Source organism: Tetrao urogallus (genome assembly GCF_951394365.1).
Source record: "Tetrao urogallus genome assembly, chromosome: Z".
In the NCBI taxonomy this organism is placed as follows: Eukaryota; Metazoa; Chordata; class Aves; order Galliformes; family Phasianidae; genus Tetrao; species Tetrao urogallus.
Window position 1 is genome coordinate 61,925,793 of NC_136816.1, and position 22,348 is coordinate 61,948,140.

At 42.1% G+C, this 22,348-nt stretch overlaps 2 protein-coding genes across 2 annotated transcripts; both read right to left on the reverse strand.

Annotated features, from left to right (window-relative positions):
• Window positions 1–9,902: 9,902 nt before the first annotated feature.
• Window positions 9,903–17,884, reverse strand: FBXO4 (F-box protein 4; the record flags this gene model as incomplete). Its single annotated transcript, XM_079548207.1, has 7 exons — window positions 9,903–9,992; window positions 11,937–12,112; window positions 13,088–13,266; window positions 13,735–13,810; window positions 14,776–14,996; window positions 17,243–17,478; window positions 17,714–17,884. 7 exons carry the CDS (start codon window positions 17,882–17,884, stop codon window positions 9,903–9,905), a joined length of 1,149 nt encoding a protein of 382 aa, XP_079404333.1.
• Window positions 17,885–18,236: 352 nt separating this feature from the next.
• On the reverse strand, window positions 18,237–21,208 carry RIMOC1 (RAB7A interacting MON1-CCZ1 complex subunit 1; the record flags this gene model as incomplete). The annotated part of the gene is made up of 6 exons (XM_079548958.1): window positions 20,945–21,208; window positions 20,492–20,598; window positions 19,969–20,115; window positions 19,449–19,580; window positions 19,134–19,248; window positions 18,237–18,526 (listed from the first exon to the last, which is right to left on the reverse strand). Exons 1-6 carry the CDS (start codon window positions 21,036–21,038, stop codon window positions 18,237–18,239), a joined length of 885 nt encoding a protein of 294 aa, XP_079405084.1. The 5' UTR covers window positions 21,039–21,208.
• Window positions 21,209–22,348: the final 1,140 nt, after the last annotated feature.

Sequence of the window (22,348 nt, forward strand, 5' to 3'; positions counted from 1 at the left end):
TGGTACTTGAAGAATCCAAGTCCGTAGTCAGATTCTCAAGCATATTAAGCATATGAAAGGAGTAACAGCACTGACCCCACTATATTTATGTCAGAAATGTACTCTGGTGTCCTAGGCATTTAAATAAATATAGTCTGTACAGGAAGTTCTTACTATTCTCCAAATAATCAAGCAGTTTCCTGGAGGGAACAGCACTGTGACCGCTGTGAGATTGGTATTAAGGAGCAAGACACCGTATTGTCAGTGTCCAGATAAAAGCAGATTATGAGTTGAGGGTGGCTTGAACACTTTTTCATCCAAGACTGCAGCCTGCCTCAAAGAGATAGAATAAAAGGAATTAAATGACACAAACCAAATTATTTAGCTGCTGTTATATTTCAGGGTGCTGAAGTAAAACAGAAGCTCCGAAATGCTCTCTGGCATAGCATCTTTCCACCCCTTTCCCACTCAGGAGTTTGGACATTAACTTCAAAAACTCTCAACAACTGTTGAGATAGGAAGTTAAATGCTGATAAAATAGGAGCATGATGAAAACCTATATTTAGAAATTTTAGTGATAATTAATTTGCAACTATAATTAATGATTCCTTCATTTAGAGCAGTGAGTTATATGATCCCAATCTCACCTTAACCTTAGCAAGTGAAAACCTGATTTTGGTGGACTTTGGCTACCTTTGTTCTTCGTTTAGATTGTTTTTGTTCTTGCAAGTAGCTCTTGTATGTTCACATTTGTGGAACATGTCTCACCTGACACCAAAATGGGGAACTGCCTTCCTAATTCAAAATACAAAACATAAAAAAATTTTCAGTTTATCAACAAATCTCTATTAACTGAGAAATAGAGGCCCTGAACCCTTCAAGCTAACTCAGTTCATTGACTGTCATTCCTGAGACCAAATAGAAAAACTTATTTTCTTGCAATCTCTATTAAATGGTTTAATGAATTTAGACAGTGTACACACATTGTTGCCAGCTTCATTTCACAAGATTTTTTAGAGCTTGGAGAAATTTACTCCTGGGACAGTGTAATACTCACAACTGATGTCTCCCACTACTGATCAGTTTGCCACACAATGGATGAATTTATTTTGAGGCTTTAAGACTCACAGAATTCTGCAGCAGAGCAGATGGCTTGATTGATTACAGCCTTCAGGAGAATGCTGAATGCCTTTGATCTTTTCTTGCCCATCAGATAACTGTTTCTGCATGCTGTCATATGCAGAGCATACGCATCCAGAGATACTAGTCTCCTGGTGCCAGGACAGCCAGAATTTATTGCAAGTGTGCATGCAGTGGGTCAGTAGGTTCGTCATGTACCTCCAGGTGTGGAGCAGAGATGAACACAAAATACTGCATCTGGAAGGGAGCACTGAAGGTCAGGGACTGGCCCACTTGGGAAGTTGTGGGTCTGAATTTCAATCATGGCGTCCAGTCTGGAGTCTGCAGTACCACAGAGATTATACACTAGTGAGAGTCCACACAGTATACAAAAGGGGTTAAAACACTGGCATGAAAGCTGAGGACACCCAGGAACCTCAGCCAGAAATGCCTAGTACTGGTAACTGTGTGCAACTGCACAGCACACACTAACAGGACTTTCTGCCTGACCATGGGCCAGGTATTACCTCCATTGGGAAGTGCAGACATATTGAACAAAATGCCTGTGGAGAAGTGACCTAGTGAGAGAGATAACTTGGTCCCACTGGTTCTTAAATAGACCCCTGTATACAGAGCCACCGAGTTTTGGTCTTTGCTCTGCCTCACTCACTGAGCACCTCTGCTGTACAATTTATAGTACTTATCTGTAATTTTATCCTCTTAAAAGAACTGAAAGCAGCCTGGATGTAAAAATGTTCTGATCTGAGACTGAAGCACAAGCTTGGGATCTAGCATCGCTTTTTGTAATTGGCCCCCAAAAATACAATTTCTTTACTCTTCTATATAAGAAAGGCGTGTTCAACCAGCAGCCCATTGGCTGCATGAGACCCAGCTCAGCTGGTCCTGCAGGTGCCCTTTGCCTGCACCATCGTGTTGGTGGCTCTGCCTCATCAAGTGGCCTTGCCCAGCCCCATGTGCACATCCGTTGCTCACAACAACCACACGTCAGTGTGTGATCAGTACTGGCTAGGCTGAAACTGGAACATGGGAAGCAAGCTGTGCAGTCCCAACTCAAGTTATGGCAAATAAGTTTATGGATTTTGATACACTGCCTAAACACAATCCCATAAACAGAAGAAAATATGCAGCCTTGCTTTCCAATTTGATAAGGAAATTTGTAAATGGGTTTCAGGATTTCAAAACATCATTTTTTGTATATTTGCAACTACATTTTCAATCAGCATAAATATAATATCCTCCAAATTTCAAAGGGTGTATACTGAGTTGCAGTCAGATATGTAACTCAAAGAAAAATCTAATCATGTCTTTTTACCAGATTTTTATCAGACCTCTCTTACCAGAGTAAAATATCCCTCACTTCACAATCATGCCTCATCTACGTCATGACTTTTCAGAATCATTGAATAATAGAATGGCTCAGGTTTGAAGGGACCTCATGGTCACAGGCAGGGTTGCCAGCTGCTAGATCAATTACCAGATCAGATTTCCCAGGGCCCCATTCAACCTGGCCTTTAACATGTCCAGGGATGGGGCATCCACCTCCTCTCTGGAAAACATGTGCCAGCACCTCACCACTCTGTCAGTAAAAAAATTCCCCCTGGCATCTAATCTAAATCTCCCTTGTGTTAGTTTAAAACCATTCCTCCAAGTCCGATCACTATCTACCCATGTAAAAAGTTTATTTCCCTCATGTTTATAAGCTCCGTTTAAATACTGGAAGGCTGCAATGAGATCTCTATGGAGTCTTCTCTTTTCCAGGCTGATGGAGCCCTGTTCCTTCAGCCTGTCTTTATAGGAGACGTGTTCATCTCTTGGATCACCTTCATGGCCCTCCTCTGGACTCTCTCCAAAAGCTCCATGTCATGCCTGTTTTGGAGGCCCAAGACCTGGATGCAGACTTTTGGCAGTATGTAGATCTGTGAAAACTATTTTCAAGGATGAAGCACAGAAAGAATAAAAGATCATCAAAAATCCCTGATGTGCATTCAAGAGCTCACTAAGAATGGCAATCACTGTCATTGAATCAGACTGATGAATTAGTTGCACAAAAACAAGGTGAAATATCCCACTAGTTTTACTAGTTTTGTGTTGTTGTTTCTCTCTCCTTTTTTATGTTTTAATAAAAATAAGTTTTGTTGCTTATATACGCTAACCATATTGTATATTTTATATGTTGCCTAAGACAATATCTCTTCATTCAGTGTAGCCCAGGCAAGCCAGTAGGTTGGAAACTCTCTGACATAAGGAGATTATCTTATCCAGAACCACTCACAACAAAACGTCACAAAACAAAAATTAAATCATGTACTAAATTTTCAACCATCTTGCAATAGTCCAGCTATTATTTCCATACATTCTGCTGACAGTGACTCCAGATACTCTCTTTAGTGGTAACATTTCCAAAATTAATATTCACTAGATTTTCAGTACCCATTGCTCCACATCCAGGTGGGGGCTGGTGAGGAGTACCAGTACCAGCTGGTGAGGGGAACCAGTGCTCTTCAAGGTATTTATCAGTGACATAGACAGTGGGGCTGAGTGTGCCCTCACCAATTTCGTTGACAGCACCAAGCTGAGCAGTGCAGTTGATACAACAGAAGGAATGTATGCCATCCAAAGGGATCTGGACTAGATAAAAATTGGGACCATGAGAACCTAATGAGGTTAAGCAAGGCCAAGTGCAAGGTGCTGCACTTAGGTCAGAAAGATCCCAGATATGTGTACAGACTGGGAGAACCAACAGAGAGCAGCCCTATGTAGATGGACTTGGGGATACTGTAGGACAAAAAGCTGAACATGGTCTAGAACTGTGCATTTGCAGCCTGGTAGGCCAAAAGAACCATGGGCTGCATCAAAAGAGATGTGGCCATCAGGGAGACGAAGATTATTTTTCCCTTCAGCTCTCCCCTTGTGAGGCCCCACTTGCAGTACTGCATCCAGGTCTGTGCGCCTCAGCAGAAGAAAGATGCAGAACTGTTGGAGCAGGTCCAGAGGAAGGCTGGGAAGATGACTGGAGAGCTGGAGCACCTCTCCTGTGAAAAAAGGCTAAAGGAGCTGGGCTTGTTCAGCCTGCAGAGGAGAAGGCTGAGGGGGGACCTCATTGTGGCATTTCAGTACTCAAAGGGAGTTTACAACAAAAGAGAGACAAACTTCTCAAGTTGTTTGACAGTTATAGGACAAGAAGGAAACATTTTAATCTGAAGGAGGGGAGGTTTCAATTAGATGTTTTGAGGAAATTCTTTAGAGGGTGATGAGGCACAGGCACAGGTTGCCTGGAGGTATTCAAGGCCAGTTAAATGAGGATCTGTGCAACCTGAACTGGTGGGTGGTAGCGCTGCCCATGGCAAAGGATTGGAGCTGGGTGGTCCTTGAAGTCCCTTCCAACCCAAGCCATTCTGTGATTTTATGATTAGGATGGACAAAAAAAAAAAGAAGAGTGACATAATATCCTCTCTCTATAATCTTTTGGAAAACTTTGGGTGGTTTTTGTTGATGTTATTGTTTTTGTGATTTTTTTTTTTTGGGGGGGGGGGGAATTTGCTTTTCTGTTGTTTGCTTTGCTTTTGTTTTGTTTTTGTTTTCTCATATGCTGTTCTATAACTGCCTGTTTCTGTATCAGAGAAAAGAAAACCGGTGACTTGAAACTGCTTTGTCAGTTGAGCTGGTGCTCGCCGGCAGCTGCTGTAGATCAGTAGTGCCATCTAGAGGGATGCGGCGAGGTTGCACGGAAGGGAAGGGTCCGCGCTTACCTGCTCGGCGACCGCAAAGGGCCGCTCCAGCAGGAGCCGCAGACATTAGACGCTTACAGACAGCATCCTTGGTTACATCCACTGTAACTCATAAATATAAACATAGACAACACATTTTATTTTATTTGAAATATAAAACATATTTTTGAGACATACTGGTATTCAAATTGTAACTACTTTTGAAATTTAAGTTCTAAACTTTAGGAAAACCTTTGGCACTGTCTCCCACAATATTCTTCTGGAGAAGCTGGCAGCCTGTGGCTTGGACAGATACACTCTTTGCTGGGTAAAGAAATGGCTGTGTGGCCAGTCCAGAGGGTGGTGGTGAATGGAGTTAAATCCAGCCAGTGAACAGTCACAAGCGGTGCTCCCTAAGGGTCAGAGCTGGGGCCTGTCCTGTTTAATGTCTTTGTTGGTGACCTGGACGAGGGCATTGAGTGCACCCTCCACAAGTTTGCAGACGACACCAAGATGGGAGGAAGCGTCGATCTGCCTGGGGTAGGAAGGCCCTACAGAGAGATCTGGGCAGGCGGGATGGCTGGGCTGAGGCCAAAGGGATCAAGTTCAACAAGAATGAGTGCCGGGTCCTGCACTTCGGCCACAACAACCCCAGGCAGCACTGTGGGCTTGGGCAGAATGGCTGAGTGGAGAAAAAGGAGCTGGGGGTGCTGGTCAGCGCTCAGCAATGTGCCCAGGTGGCCAAAAAGGCCAATGGCATCCTGGCTTGCATCAGAAAAAGCGTTGCCAGCAGGAACAGGGCAGTGATCATCCCCCTGTACTCAGCTCTGGTGGGGCTGCACCTCAAGTGCTGTGTGCAGTTTTGGGCCCCTCGCCCAAAAAAGAAAGACACTGAGGCTCTGGAGTGTGTTCAGAGAAGGACAACAAAGTTGATGAGGGGTCTGGAGCATAAGTCTTATGAAAGGCATCTATGGAGCTGAAATTCTTTATTCTGGAGAAGAGGAGGCTTATGAGTGACCTTATCACTCTTCACAACCTGATGAGAGGTTGTGATGAGGTGGCAGGCAGTCTCTTGTCCCATGTAACTAGCTGTGAGAGATTATTCCTTTTGCACCTTTGTCTCAAAGCTTGCTGAGGAACACAAGTGGACAAGTCCAGGAAAGTTCTGGTTGAAGTTGCAGAAATCTTTTGTCTGAAGATTTGGTGGCCAGAGGCAAGGAGAGAGAGATAGGTAGCAGCTTAATGGCTGGGAAGCAGTCTTTTGTGTGGGCTCATCTTGAGGGATATATCCATCTCAGGGGTGCTGCACGTGACTCTTAGTGCACAGGAATGCCATGTTGGCAGAAGAAGGAAGACAGAAAAGGGACCTACAACCAAGAGGTTAGGTGTCTGACGTCAGATGCCTCACAACGTGACACCTCCCTGCTGACAGACTCTCCTGGCCTGTTCCATCTGTACCAGCTTGCTGCCTAAGGCTGGCCACTCTGTGCAGCTCTCCCCTGCACTTTTGCTCCTGTATTGGCCTCGGACCATCAGAACAGCGTGTAACGGGATGCTGCTGGATCTTAGTGGTGACTATCCCCGCTTTATGTAATTCTTGCTTCTTTCCTCTTTCCTATCTTCCACTTTCCCTTCCCCATCACCCTAATTCATAGTAGACAATGCCTTCATTTTCTCTTAGTGACCAGGATTTGTAATAAACTGGTTGGACCAACATTTGAACTGTTGTTTCTTAATCTCAGATAGGGTATACATAATATCAAAGAATCTCCTCTCCCTCTGATAATCGGAGTGAGACACTAGCAGTAGGACTAGAGGGAATGGCCTGAAGTTGTACCAGATAAGATTCAGGTTGGATGTTAGGAAAAAATTCTTCTCTGAAGGAATAGTCAGACAGTGGAATGGGCTGCCCAGGGAGATGGTGGAGTTACCAGCCCTTGAGGTGCTCAAGAAACATTTAAATGTTGTACTGAGGAACATGGTTTAGTGGGAAATATTGGTGGTAGGTGGATGGCTGAACTGGGTGATCTCAGAGGTCTTTTCCGATCTTGGTGGTTATACGATTCTACGAAACTTATGTGCATCATTACACTTGTAAGCTCACCAAAGTCCAGAGTTTACATAGTAATTGTTCTGCCTGAAATTTAAAAAAAACTAGATCTAAACAAAATCTACAGCAATCTCTTCTGTGCAATAATCATTTGGCATGTGGCTTCTTAAATCATTCCATGGTTTATCTTTTGGCATCTGAGCTGTTCATATGCGAAGCGCACACTCTTCTCCACATTTTCCACAGCTGTATCATAGAATGACAGCATTGGAAGGGACTCACAAGGATCACCAAGTTCAACTCCTGGCTCCACAGAGGTCCACCCAAAATTCAAACTCTATTTCTGAGAGCATTACTTAAATGCCCCATGAACTGCAGCAGCTCAAGGCCATGCCCATTGCTCCAGGCAGGCTGTTCCATGCCCACCGCCCTGTGGCGCAGAGCCCTTCCCTAACCCCCATCCCTCCCCTGCACAGCTCCATGCCGTTCCCTCGGGCCCTGTCGCTGTCACGCAGAGCAGAGCCCAGCACTGCCCTCCACTCCCTGTGAGAAGCTGCAGCTGCCATCAGGCCTCCCGTCAGCTCCTCTGCTCTGGGCCCAGCACACAGGGCCCTCAGCCACTCCTCACGCACCTTGCCTCCCAGACGCTCCCCCATCTTTGTGGCCCTTCTTTGGACACACACTAAGAGTTGTGTGTCCTTTCTGTACTGTGGCACCCAAACCCACACCCGCTGCTGGAGGATAGGCTTCACAATGTCGAGCAGAGAGGGACACCACCCTCCCTGGCATGGTCGCAGTGCTGGGCCTGCAGCACCCCAGGGTACAGTATTGTTCCACTGCAGCCATACAGGCTGTGCCACCAGCTCTGAAATTCCACTGATGCAGCTGCACAAACTTCCAATTTCCTCTGTCTGTCTCCTGGGCAGCACCTTTAAAAACACTTAACTAAGTTAATGTAAATTAATTTAACCAAAGTCCTTTAGGTTAAGGAGAACTGTGTTTTCACATTATCTTGACCTTTTAAAATGATAATGAATAAGTATCTGTTAATTAAATAATATCGTTCAATAATATTGTTTTCATTAATGGTTAACATGACAATGACAGCTTGTTACCTGTTACAGCAGCATGGCCGTAAACATTGTGTATGTGCAGGTATGGAGGGGGTGTAATATAAAAGGAAAGAAGAATAGAAATGCCATTTAAAAAAAATAATTTATTTTTTAGAAAGTAGAAGGAGGATCTGACAGAAACAAACATTCATAGTATCTAACACAGAATCAGGATGCTGCATTCAAGTAGACAGATCACTACAGAATTATTGTGACTAGCAGGAAGTTCACATGCACCCACTGTGTGGAAATTTTTCTCCAGTTATCCATGTTTTGCATCCTACCTCAGAGAACAAAGTACACATACTCTATCAAAGCAGAGTTAGTTGCAGAATTAGTATTGTATGGCTTCCCGTAGATTTTCACTCCAAACATGCCCGGATATGAAGTCAGGGTAAAGTCCAGAAAACTGAGTTAATACAGGATAAATATGCAAGAAAGTAAGACAACACTTCCATCTTTGTACTACTTCATTAAGAGAGAGAGAGAGGGATAATTCCTAAATGGAATGTTCCTGAAATAGCTGTGTTAAGCACAAACACATACCAGATAAAGGTAGTTATAGTTGTACTTACACCATGTAGCCATTTATCTATCTAGGCACTAAAAAGTTTTTCAAGACAACTGCATTTCTATGGAGAAAGGTAAAGAAAATAAACTACAAACAAAACAGAACAAATACATTCATAGGCAAAAAAAAGCTAAGGGAAGTCTCTGCATATTCATTCAACAATTAGAAAAAAAGTCTCCTTCTCTGGAGATGTTCCAGACCTGCCTGGATGCCTACCTGTGCGACCTGCTGTAGGGAACCTGCTTTGGCAGGGGGGTTGGACTCGATGATCTCTGGAGGTCCCTTCCAACCCCTACAATTCTGTGATTCTGTGAAAAATTGTTTAAAAGGTGGAAGACCAGAAGCAGAACTATCTCAAAAGACAACAATACAAAAAAACTACCATTCCAGATCTGAAGTGCTGTTTCCCTTTTTACAAAAATATTTGCAACTGTGTAGAAAATTTTAAGTCAAATATTTCACATCTGCAAATAGCAACAATTATTTGAGTAACTGACAGGTCCTCGAGCACTGAAAGATTAATCATTCCACTTAATATTCATTCATGGCAACATGTATGTCAGTTTAAACTAATTTATCTGCAGCAGAATGTTGAAGATGCTTAAGTGTTTTGTGGTGTACTGGCAAATAAGATGACAAACAAGAAACATGTGACTGACAGAAGGGATTTTACTTGTCCATTTCTGCAAATTCTGATAATTCTCCCCTAAGCGCTATTTCTTATCACAGAGTTAATTACTTCAGGGGAAGGAAAAAAAAAGGAGAGAAATATATTATTCTGAAAAATATACTATTTATCTGTTAACCTACAAAAGATGAGCCAAGAGCAAGATAATAATGTAGTGTATTTTCTTTGGTCAGACAACTGTCACTGCTAAGCTCTCTCTGAATTTATATTAACTAAATAAAATAACTAAAGGCCAGATGTGTGCAATGCGACTACGCTGATAAATTAACCTAGTGTTTGGTATATTTACAGAAAAGATTAGATTATCAGATATTCTCAGGAAAGATTGCACTATGAAGGCCCTAGATTCAAAGAAGAAACTAACACCAAAAAAAACCAAAACAAACAAACAAACAAACAAAAAAAAAAAAAAAAAACAAAAACCAACCAAACGCCCAGATACCTTTATGAAGCCAATTCCTCGTCAGCTGCAGGAACCGAAGAACCCTTACTTGTTCTTCTAATTAACAATGTTAATTTTTTTATGTGCATTGAAATATATGCTAGATTTTGTTTAAAATCTTCTTTCTGATATTTCTGACTCAGGATGACATTCCCATTTCGTGTGAATTTTAAAACACAGAAGCCTCTATACAGTAAAACAAAATAAGTTCAACTATTGTGCATTTTTACAATCCGCTTCCTCCAAGAGCCATTCAATTCCACTTAACAATCCACTTAAAGTTGCAGCTACAGTGTCCTGCACCTGTAAAAATAATAATATTTTTTAAATCTTATATATTACAGTTAACAGGCAATGTAATCATATTTTAGCTGCACTCCATGTTTATCTTTAGAGTCAGAAATCTATCAAATTTACATTTTTACCACTCACTTCCAAACCCTTAGCACAAGTTTCCTGAAAGCAAGGTGCAAAATGAAAACATTTTTTAAAGAATTAATTATGAGAATCATTAGAAAAGCCCTGCATTCTTGATATTCTGGTGAACTTAATTTCAGTTACTTCAATCGCTACTTGAGAACATTTTATTTACGTTACAGATGAGAAGCTACTTGAAAATCCCTCTAAAAAAATGTCAACACAATTCAATTACAATTCAAGACGTATTATTTCTTTTCAGATTTTGTAATGCATTATAAAGTGCCTATTACAGATGTTACACTGAAAAGAAAAAGCTTCTAAAGATTTTTCTTAAAGAAAGCAAAGGAAACAAATTGGGATTTCTTTTCCTACACAACATTATCAGAAAACAAGTTACATGTAACTGAGCCATAATGATAAATATTCCACTTGGCAAGCATGAAACAATTGGTCCAGCACTTCAGCACTTCAGGTAAAAAAAAAAAAAAAAAAAAAAAAAAAGAATTGATTTGTCAAGAACTCAAGATTCAACAGAAGGACCAGTTCTGTTCAACATTTCTATCCGTGATTCAGATGCAGAAGTGAAATACATTCTCAGTAAGTTTGCTGTAATATCAGGAGGTGCTTTGACTCACTGAAAGCCTTGAAAAGAGATGCAGATACCTTGAACCTCCAGACAATAATCAACAGTGTGAAGTTCAACAAAAGAAATGCAGGGAACTGCTCTTGGGAGAGAGCAATGCCAGACATAGGCACACATGGGAGTGGCTGGAAAGCGAGTCAGCAGGAAGGGATCTGGGCATGCTGGTGACAGCAGCTCAGCATGAGCCAGACAGCCAAATGGGCAAATCACATTGTTGAGGACACTGAACAGCACAGTCAGCCAGAAATGATGCTCCTGCTTCAGTTTTGGTGTGGCCTCACCTTGAATATTGTGTGCAGTTGAATAATAAAAAAAGGATGTTAAAGTACTTCACTATGACAGGGCTGGAAGGTATGTCCTGTGAGAAATTGCTGAAGACACCTGAGTTGTCCAGACTGGAGAAGAGAAGGTCAGGAGGTGACCTCATTGTAGTCCATAACTTTAGAGGAGGGGAAGTGGAGAGGGAGGTGCTGGACTCTGTTTCTGAGATGATAGGATGGGAAGGGCACAGATCTATGCCAGGTGAGGTTGACTGGGCATTAGGAAACGTTTATTCACCATGAGGGTGGTATTCACCATGAGGCTGGAACAGGCCTCTGGGAGGGGTGCCTGATGCCTGCGCCTGTCAGTGTTTAAGAGGCATTTGGATAATGCCCTCACTAAAATATTTTAACTTTTGGCTAGCCCTGAAGGGATCACACAGTTGGACTAGTTGGTCTCCGAAGATTCCTTTCAAATAAACCGACTAACCAAACTAGACTAAACAATTACATTCTCTCAATACCAAATCATGACAAACAAGTGATAATTAAGAGACTCGTGAAAAACATCAGAGAAATCCATCCTATAGTTAAGGCTTTGGGCTGAGATTCAGAAAATTTAAATTCAAATTTAACTGAATTTTCCTTAATTCCTTCAAGACCAGCACTTCACACTTCTTTCCCGTTTTGGCTCCATCTGAAGCTTCTTGTGTGGACACCTGGCCAAACCACCTGTATGGTCAGCTTGGCTAATGTTTATCTTACAGGATCAGATACACTAAATTCTTCATTTAGGTGGAGTGGTTATATAGTATTGTTGAAAGCTGTACACTTTCTTATATAGGTATAGTTCAGGAACTATAATGATCTTACATTGCATTTGAGCCATCTAGAAACAGAAGATAAAGATTTAAAAGCAAGTACCATCCAGGGTCGAGGTAGCAGATTTAGTTGCAGCTGATGTGCCATATGAACACAAGGAATCCTTTCCACACCAAAATGAGAGACACAAGACAGAACTAGCAGAGGTCTGTTAGGAGGCCCAAGGGCTGGATCAATCATAGCCAAAATATGAGCCAGTTCCTCCTCACGATCATGCTCTAGGAAACAATTTTTAATAAATACATGAATATTAAATACATGTAAACCTCAAGGAGAACATTCATACATATTAATTTTCAATTGTTTTTATTTTATTTATATATTTTTTCAAGTATATAAAACATAATTTTCAGATATATAAAATATAATTTTCAAATGTGTATTAATTTTCAGATACATAAGGTCTCAGAGTTGAGGAAAGAGGACTGGAAGAAAGAGAGGCAAATTATCCAGTTTGCTACTCTCAAGGCTAGATCATCTGTCTTTACACCAAACTTAGGTGTTATTTAAAGAGCTCTATAAATTACACATACAGCTTAATCAAGTCCTTAACATCACAGTGTTTTCCAGGTACCCCGCAGAGTCCAAGACTACAACAAGCCACTGAGAAATACTGACACACTATACATACAGTCTGCAGCCTCAGTATACCTCTTATTTCCTGAATTAACACTGTTTGTCCATTTAAAGCTGATGTACGTAAAGACAATTAACATGATGCTTGTTTGGACTCGTCTTACTATATGACCATCCTGATCTGGATTAATTGCATCTTACACTGCAGTCTTTCTGGTGAAGGCTCTGTTTCCAGTCTGTTCCATCACTACTATCATTCCAGGTTTTCCTCCTTCCTAACCCCCAAGGTTTTTTGTTATATTTCTGTTTAGTTTGTGTATGTGTGTGTATATATATTTAAATTCAAATCATTTACCAGATATAGCTTAAATAACTGCCTTACCAATGTTAATTATAACCAAATCCAGGGGATATAACTCCTCACAGGAAAATAATGGAAAGTGTTTAGGATAGGTAACCTCTGAGTAAGACCTGAAGAAACAGCACTAAAGTGAAGCAATCTGAACATGGATTTTCATGTATTTCATTCTTTTCACAGATCGTTACGACATTCCAACCATCCGTAAAATACCATTCAGAAAATATGAATTAAAACAAAAAAGAGAGAAGTTCCTTACTTTTATGAGCTTCTGCATTAGCAACATAAATGAATCCATCAACTACTTCGCACACCCTTTTAACTTGAGCTATTACGTTGTACTGCACAGCTTGTTGATTCCCTGCAGTGCTGTTCTCTTGGTAGAACATCTTATTCACAACAGAAGCTTGTTCTTCTCTCGCTCTCTTCCTTTCTACACTACAAGATATTAAAATATTTCAGTAGTCAGGTTAATTAAGTAGAGAATGCAAAACAAAATCTAGGCAGCATAGTAAAGTGGAAGGAAAGTATTCTAAGCCACCAAAAATTTTCATTCCCCACCCATTTTTTCTACTGTATGTTTATAGATGACAAGCGATTTGTGAGATGCATATGAAAATATACCCAAAAACACAAACTAGCATATGTTTATTGTCTTTTAAGGTATCAAGAGGGACATGAGGACCTGTTACGTGTAACAAATATGCATGATAAATATATAAAATTAGGGAAATAAGTTTATTACTTCCATATGAAAATGTAGCAGTTGAAGAAGGGAAGAGAAAGAGTGAAGATATGTATTGAAGTTTCAGTTTATAAGGAATCACATTAAAAAAAAAACAAAACAAACAAGAGAAGTATGAAACAACTGAAAAACTGTGCTTTTTTGTGGAGAAGTAATCTTACCTGGTGGTTGAGTACAACGTCACAATGTTGAATTTTTGATTATTATTCATCTGAAAACTGACTCCTGATCCAATTCCTACAGGAAAGAAAGCATAAAAGATCACAAATACTTTGTCATCGAATACAATTAAGTTCCAGGTTGAAAAATGCAGTGGTGCGGTAAAATGGATACATACAAACACGCTGCTGCTAGGGGTAGTTTGCATACATTATTTCATGATGAAATTTTACACCTGCTCTAAATTGGCCACACAGACAGTTAATTTAACTAAAATAAGCAGCATTAGAAGAAAACAAGAAGGTATTTCCATACATTTAACATTTCGGGTTGAAGCTAGAAAGCTAAGAGAGGAGTTAGACTTGCACAGAAAAGTTTCTGGACTATTTACAACAAATTGAATTGAAAATGAGAGAAAAAAGGTAACTAAGAAGTTCTATTTTCACACCATATTTTTACACCTCTTACAGTGATAATGTAATCATTCCAACTGTGCTGCGTTTAAATAAAGGAAATAAAGTTTTTGTGAGGTCTGGACATAAGTGAAATTATAGACGTTAAAAAGAAAGTTTTTAAACTTTGTCAAAATTCCTTTTCATGGTCCTATAACTCTGAAGTTTACACTGTTTGACACTGGATGACTGAATCACATACACGATCAGTCTTGAATTCCTGCATAAAAAACACAAACCTAGTTTTTAACCACTTAACTGCAAGCAAGATCTAAAGGAAAATTTCTATTACCACAGCAATTCTGACATGGAATTTAGGATCAAAATAGAAAAAAATAACAAAATCTTGATACCTTTGATTTTTCTTTAATGAAATCATTAAATTTACTGCAGCAACAATCTTATTCTAATGCTTATTGTATTTATCCTTTTGAATAAATACATGCAGAGAGGTTTTTTTTTTTTAATCAGTATGCTTTTGAGTCTCAAGGGGAGCATTAAAAAAAATCTTTTTCCATTTCTCCCCTGCTTTTTGTTATATCTGTTCATAAAATTAAAATTAATACAAACAATAACCATCACTATCATTACCATGAATTCGTCTTTGAGGTAAGCCAGCCACTAGCAGGATTTCTGGGCACGTCATCATCTTTTGTACTAAAGAGTCATCCAGCTCTTCCAAACCCGGCCCAAACATAGCAAAGCGAGGTTCTGACTGAGTGACCAGCAATTGCAAAAAGGAAGCGACTGCACCATAGCGGGGGCGGCTTGATTTCAAACTTCTTCTGGTCTGGGGACAGCTTTTTTTATATCTGTGTTAAAATAGATGCAACTAGAAATTAAACACAAAATACAAAAGTGGTATTAATCAATAAACATTTATTTAGGTCCCACACTTCTCATGCTTTGTTACTGCTATAACTCAAGCAAAGGGTGAAAATGCACCGGTGAAAGTTCCGAACTGATGATTTCAGACATCACCATAAAGCAGGCAAAAGCATCAGTTCATCCAGATTCCAAACACCGACTTTTCAAACCTTTAATATAAATCTTATTGTTTATTTAAAAAAAAAAGGAAAATTAGAAACTCCAACACTGTGCATACAGCACTGTTAGGATAAGAGGTTGCATGGGGGCCTGGGCAGCCTGATCTAGTGGGTGGCAACTCTGCCTACTGTAGGGGTTAGAGCTAGACGGTTTTAAACCAACCCATTTTGTGACACAATGGCAATCAGTGACAGATGGTTTCAAATATATGATGTTCTTAAGTATTCAGACCTAAGAACATTTAAATCCTATGTTCAAAATCAGAAATATGTTTTACTTCACATTCAGAGTACCTCTTTCCCATCTGTAAAGTGAGGATGCAGGGCAAAAAGACTGTAGAGTCTTAGTGCACTTCTTCATGAATCAAGTTTCATGAAATCATCTTGGGAAAACGTAACTGCAAATGAAAAACTTTTCCTGCAAAGTAACTGAAGTTTAAAAAACCACAACTGAATAATCTGTTTGTCACAGAGTTTTTGTTCAGTCATCCAAACACACTATAGAGGTTTCTGTGATTTTAAACTACACTACTTCTAATCATAGACTTTATCTTTTAGCCAGTAATCAACAGAACTAAAACAGTACTACGTTATTCCAGGCACTCTCAATATTTACTTTTTTTTTTTCCTCCTAAGTCTTGAAAATAAAATACAAAAAGCATAAGAATCTAGAATGGCTTGAATTAGAAGAGACCTCAAGGACCAACCAGTTCCAACCCTGCCACCATAGGAAGGATCACCATCCATTAGATCAGGTTGCTCAGAGCCCCACCTAACCTGGCCTTGAACACCTCCAGGAACGGGACATCCGCAGCGTCTCTGTTCAACCTGTGCCTCACCATCCTCTAGTGTAATCCTCCCCTCTTGTAAACGCTCTTCAAGTACTACCACAGCCTTCTCCTCTCCAGGCTGAACAAGCTGAGCTCCCTCAGCCTTTTTTCACAGTAGAGGTGCTCCAGCTCTCCAGTCATCTTCCCAGCTCTCCTGTGGATCTGGTCCAACAGTTCCACATTTTTCTTGTGCTGGGGCCGCCAGGCCTAGATGCAGTACTGCAAGTGGGGCCTTACAAGGGGAGAACAGAGGGGGACAATCATCTCCCTCTTCCCTCTGACCACACCTCTTCTGCTGCAACGCAGGATTCTGTTGGCCAACTAGGCCACAAGTGCACAGTGCTGCCTCGTGTTCAGCTTTCCATCCACCAGAACCTGAAAGCCATGTCCGCAGGGGTGCTCTCAATGAGTTCCATCTCCAGCTTGTGGAGAAACATATACCTGGGACTGCCCTAACCAAAACACAGTACTACACACTTGGCCTCGTTGAACCTCGTTAGGTTCTCATGGTCCCACTTTTCAAGCTTGTTCAGGTCCCTTTGGATACCATCACCCCCTTTTGACTGTATCAAACGCACGCTCAGCTTGGTGTCATCATCAAACTTGCTAAGAGTAGACTCAGTCCCACTGTCTATGTCACTGGTAAAGATGTTGAATAGCACTGGTCCCAAGATGGACCCATGGGGGATAGCACTTGTGAACAGCCTCCATAGTCACGACCACAACGCCCTGGCTGTGACCTTCCAAACAGTTATCCACAGAATAGTCCAATCTCTGGCTTGAAGAGATCCATATCTCTCTAATTCAGAGATAACAAATAATCATTAGTTTTGTTGTATTTGAAATACTTTTTAGTACTTTTACTAAGAGTGTACTTTTCCATTGTACTTAAGAACATTTTCATCAACATCACCCAGATTTGCAGCTTCTCCTGTTTTCCTGTGGTATAGTTTACAAAAACCTCTGCTTTCTCAAAGCATCTTACATCCTGCTGAATTCCAAACTGACCAAACTGTCATACAACAGGAAATCAGATTTCCAAAACAGGCAATGGGTTTAAAAACCATCAGCATTTATTCAGTATCATCTTACCACACAATCTTTCTACTGTAAATATAAAACCTGTCTGTGGGCTGCTGTGCAGGGCTTGTGAATTGTATCAGAGAACAGAGAAATACTTACACTGCCATATAATCATACAGGGCTTCATCGCTGACTTGTGAAAAGGCTTTATTAAAAATTTCTGCAGCTGGGAGAGATTTCCAATCAACAGATGTCCAAATCGGGAGATCCCGCAGGAGAAAATTCTTCCACAGCAGGGGGTCCTGCACAGCCACCCTCCAGTAACAACTCGTGCACCCCAAGCGGCACAGGTCTTGGGGAGAGAGGAAGGACATGATATACAGCTGCACGTCGATCTGCAAACAACCACAGCAGGGGGTTAGCGCTCCGGGAGCCCGACAAACCGAGCGGCGCAGAGGGAGAGTAGGACACGGGTGCCGCGCATCATGGTGCGTTATCCCTGCTGCCCGATGCGGAAGGCCTAGAGACCGCGGAGTCCTTCCCTTGCTGCAGCGAGGAATTTGGGTTATTCACGCACACCGCGCCCTTACGCGGCCCCGCGCAGCGCCGGAGAAGGAGGGTCTCGCTCACCGGCAGCGCCTGCAGGGCGCTCACTTCCTCCGCCGCCTCCTCGGCGCCGTCTGCGGAGCCCGGCTCGGCGGCCGCCGCACCCCGCTCCCGGCTGCCCCGCACCCAGCGCTCCCGCAGCCCGCGCAGGCGGCCGCGCACCGCCGCCTCCAGCCCGCCGCGCTCCGCCGCCATACCGCCGCGCTCCGCCGCCAGCCGCACCGCGGCCGGAGGCGGCGCCCGCCCGGGGCACGGAGGAGGACACGCCGCCGCGGCCAGCGTGGAGTTTGCGCCGTCAGCAGGCCCGCGAGGAACGTCACCCGCGATTCGATGGAGCTCTTGAACGGTGACGCGTTCCAGAAGCACTACCGCACAGCACTTTGGACCGCCGTGCCGCGCGTTCTTTGAACTCGTGCTTTAATGCAACTTAGCATACATTCTGTACGAGCAGGCAGGCTCGAGGCACAGCAGGTCCTAGCCTGGAGCAGTCATCCTATGAGCGCTCATCACACAGCGAGCAGCTTCCGACAGAGCAACAGCGACAATTCTAGCTGTGGGTTTTCCTGAGGTAACATAGCATCTGGTTTGCGCTCGTCGTGTTCCATCCTTGGTCTTTTAAAGGTCCCTCACACGCAGCAATGTACTTTGTTAACATGGTTTTGCCCAGCTCTCGGAAATCCACCAGTGCACCCTGTGATCTGCAGCCCAGCTCACTGCCAGACACTGAGTTCATCATCTTGAGGTTCTCCTGCTTTCCCTCTCTACAGTATTTCAGTCCCCAGTAGCACATTTCTCCACTGTACATCATGGCCAGTAAGTGCGTGTCACTAAATATACCTGCAAAACACAATTTAGATCAGGTATTTCATTCTTCTCTTGTGAACAAATATACAGTTTGTTACTTTTTTCTAGTAACACAGTAATCAATGCTGACAAAGGCAACATAAGCCTATTTGAGAGGTAGACTAAAGCACACATTTCTACAATTGTATGACTGAAGCTCCCCAGAAGACAATGTGTCTTGCTCATTACTTCACCCACTTCGCCCTTTCATAATATTTAAATATTTAAGATGGGCATATAAATACTCTGCTAATTGTGTTTGCCTATTTATCCTAGAGAAGTTACGTATTTCTTTAAATGCTGGTACGGTGAGGTATATTCATATTAGAGTACTTACGAGCCTTCCAAGTCCAGCAAAAAGATGCTATTTGAGCATTAACATTTGAACATTTTAAGCAGTAGAGGTACTTCTGCCTACTTCTCTCATATCTATTTGGTTGTTTGTTTTTTTTGTTTGTTTGCTGCTTTTGTTCTAAAAAGTGACAGTCTTTGAATGCAAATGAAATAAAAAAAAAACAAACATAATAGAGATTTCATAAAGTGGAGCAGTTACAGGTGTGTGCTGTATTTTTTATTTTTATTTATTTATTTTTTTTTTTACCTTCACTGAGTAGTCTAGCTGTGTCTTTATCTTGAAGTGAGACATCTCCATCTAAATGAAGAGGGCATCTAAAGCTAAGCATCTTCATCAGGTAATGGACTCCATCATTAAGACACTGAATATAGTTTAAAAGAAAAGGAAAAAAATTAGATAAATTCTCATTAATTTAATGATAGCCAGAAATACTTCCAGATACGAATTTCCTCAGTCTTATTTAAAAGGAGAAAAAAAAAAGTTTTAAAAGAGAAAAGTCATGCTTTTAACTGTACTTACGTGCACTCATACCCTCAGAGCACTTCACAAAGTCTCCTTTACCTTTTTAAATAAAGCAACGTTTCCTCTCATCCATTCGCTCCTTTCTTTTGCTCTATGGCAATACATGTAAAACAGGGCTCCTTTTCTCCAGTAAAGACATTCTACCAAGTCTGTACTAAGGATGTTGACAGGCTGAAATAAAATCCAGCAAACTGTGATAAGCCAAAAAATAAGCCATCTGAGCTATCACATACACACTCACACATGCATACATGTTAAACGTCCATCTTTAAAGGCTGTGCTTAACAACAGTGCTCAGTCATATGTCCAATACTTTGCATTTATGTTGTCAAAAGTGTCTGGAATCAGGAAATGTTAGTAAGGAAAATTCTCGGCACACAAGTTACTTGAAAAATTATTTTCAGGAATCATTATTTAAATACAGCTAAAATGTATTTGTGTTGGGAAAAATTTAAGATCATTGGGGGAAAAAAAAAAACAAGTGCTACTACCCAAATCAGATTTTTGATTTTTAAGTAATAAATAGTTAATTCTCTGGATGAATAATGTTAGTACTCACTTCTTCATTTACGCTGCATTCCCTCACTAAGTCTTCTGGGTCTGAAAGAATACAGATAAGTTCTTTAACTTTTTGTAATGAAGATCCCCCTGCAAAATCTTCATCCACAAGCTGGCTTTCCTCAAAATAGGTAATGTCTAGGACAGCCTATGGAAGCAAGAAGATACACAATGTGAAAATACCACCAGCAAACTAATCAGATGGTAGTGCGCAGTAACAAGCACACACTTGTTACAGTTTATAAAGGATTACAATTTTAAAGTAATCCTTGATTTTAAAAAGTCAGAAGTTAAAAGTATGGTTGTTTGCAGCTGAGGTAACTCTTCATGTCTCTTTATGTCCTACAGTAACAGAAAACTTAGTGTCAACTCTTAACTCATCTCCCAAACCAAATAAAAGCAGACAGGCATTTTATGCGTTCTGTGTTACCACACATGCTAGGTGACACAGATCAGTTTCTGCTGTACCCTACCCTTCTCCCACACACCAAAAGCAGGCAGTTAACGTGCTTTGTATGCACTACCTGTGTGTAAAGCTGTAGAATCGTGGAATGATGTGCTTTCTCTTTCCCTTCTTTACAGAGGTCCTTCAGTCTCTCCAGAGCAGCAGAGCCCTTTGCTAAGAAGATATCTGAAGAAGAACACAGTGCACCCTTAGCAGGGTCAGCCCTCGTGATGCGTTCAGCAGCAGATAACGCGCAGCTCTCTAGGAGGCTCTGTGCTGCTCGCCCTGTCGTCACCGACCAGAGGGCCCCGCGGGCAGCACCACACACCGCACGGGCACAGCAGCCGCCTCGGTGCCACACAGGGGCGGGCTTCAGCCTCACCACCCGCTCAACAAAGCGGCCTCAACGTTCCGCGGACCGCGGTCTCGCCCCGGGCCCTGACTCCTTATTGGCGGGAGGGCGGTGCCCTCAGCGGCTCGCCGGGGACGAGGGAAACGGCCTCCCTCTCCACTCCCTACGGCCGCCCCTCACCATCGCCGCCCGCTCCCCTCGGCGCCGCCAGCCGCCGGCCCAGCGCCTCCAGCCGCGGCCCCAGCGCGGACATCGCGTTCCCCGCCTCGGCCATCCCCCGCCGCCCGCGCTCGTCACCGCGCTCGGCACCGCGAGACGCTGAGGCTACGGGGCGCCGCCATAACCGCAGCGGCAGCGCCGTGCGCACGCGCAGCAGCTCCGGCGGACCGCGCCTTCTCTCGGGGGCTGTGGAGCATGGAGCCGCGGGGTGGCGCTACACCCTTTCCCGCCGTCAGTACGTCATGGCGGCGGCGCCGCGCTCGGGCAGTGCGGGTGTCGTTTCCGCCTGGCGATCTCCTTGCAAGCTGCGTGGTGCTCGTTTTGGCAGTTATATAGCTCATCTCCCACTGCTGTACCTCCGAAGCATGCCTGCGCTTCGCCGCGGTGTCTGTAACAGAGCACCGCTGTTTGTGTACAGGCATGGATGCTTTTGCTGTTGCCTGAGTTGTATGCCATACAGAAGTGCAGTCAAACAGATCAAACGCAATGCAAAAGCAAAACCAAAAGGAAAAAAATAATGATTTTGAGATTAAATCTCTTAGTGTTTTTGTGTATCCTGTTATTTAGTCCTGCACAGTCCACACCCAAATACATATTTTCATCTAAAGAACATCTGCCTTCATACTGAAAGTACTAAGGTAAATAACTGCATTAGAGAAGATAGGGCTTCATGCTTTAAATGAAATGCGGTAGTTTCCACACTTTTTCACACAGCGTTTCCACGCTGGCAATCTTTGAAGACCGTGTCTTGATTTGGGGTTTTCTACTTCTTCCCCTTCTTTTCAGGGTTGGAAAATAGTAAAATTTAGTTTCTCCAAGTTTTCTACAAAGTAAGTTGCATCCTTTCATATTTTTTTTTTCTATATGTTCAAGAAAAATATTATTTCTAGGTGTCTCCCAGCACAAATCTTATTGAAGCAAAAAAGCTTTTCTCTATAGAATTGTTTTAGGGAATTGTTATAGCGTGAAAAAGAAGTTTCAAGTAAATGCATTTATCCAGTATTTGTGATAATTTGCTTTCTAGTGCTTCCTAATTTTGAATATACTGTTACTAGTAAGATGTTGGCTGTTTAAAAACGGGCTCTGTTCTTACATTGGTGGAAGCACAACCAAAAGCTTCACAGTATGTAAACAGTTGTGGCTCATGCCACATACATAAGTAATAATTACAGCTATCATTTTTGTCTCAGAAATTTGTAGTTCCAAAATATTCAGTAGGTTCTGTTCTCATTGGGTATGCATTTTTTCTCATATTTATTTGCCACAGTAAATTCTACTGCTTTTTTTTTTCCTTCCAAATCAGTACTAATACTCTTTAGTCCTTCTGAAATTTGTAAATGTGCATGCTGCTAGAGAAACACACTG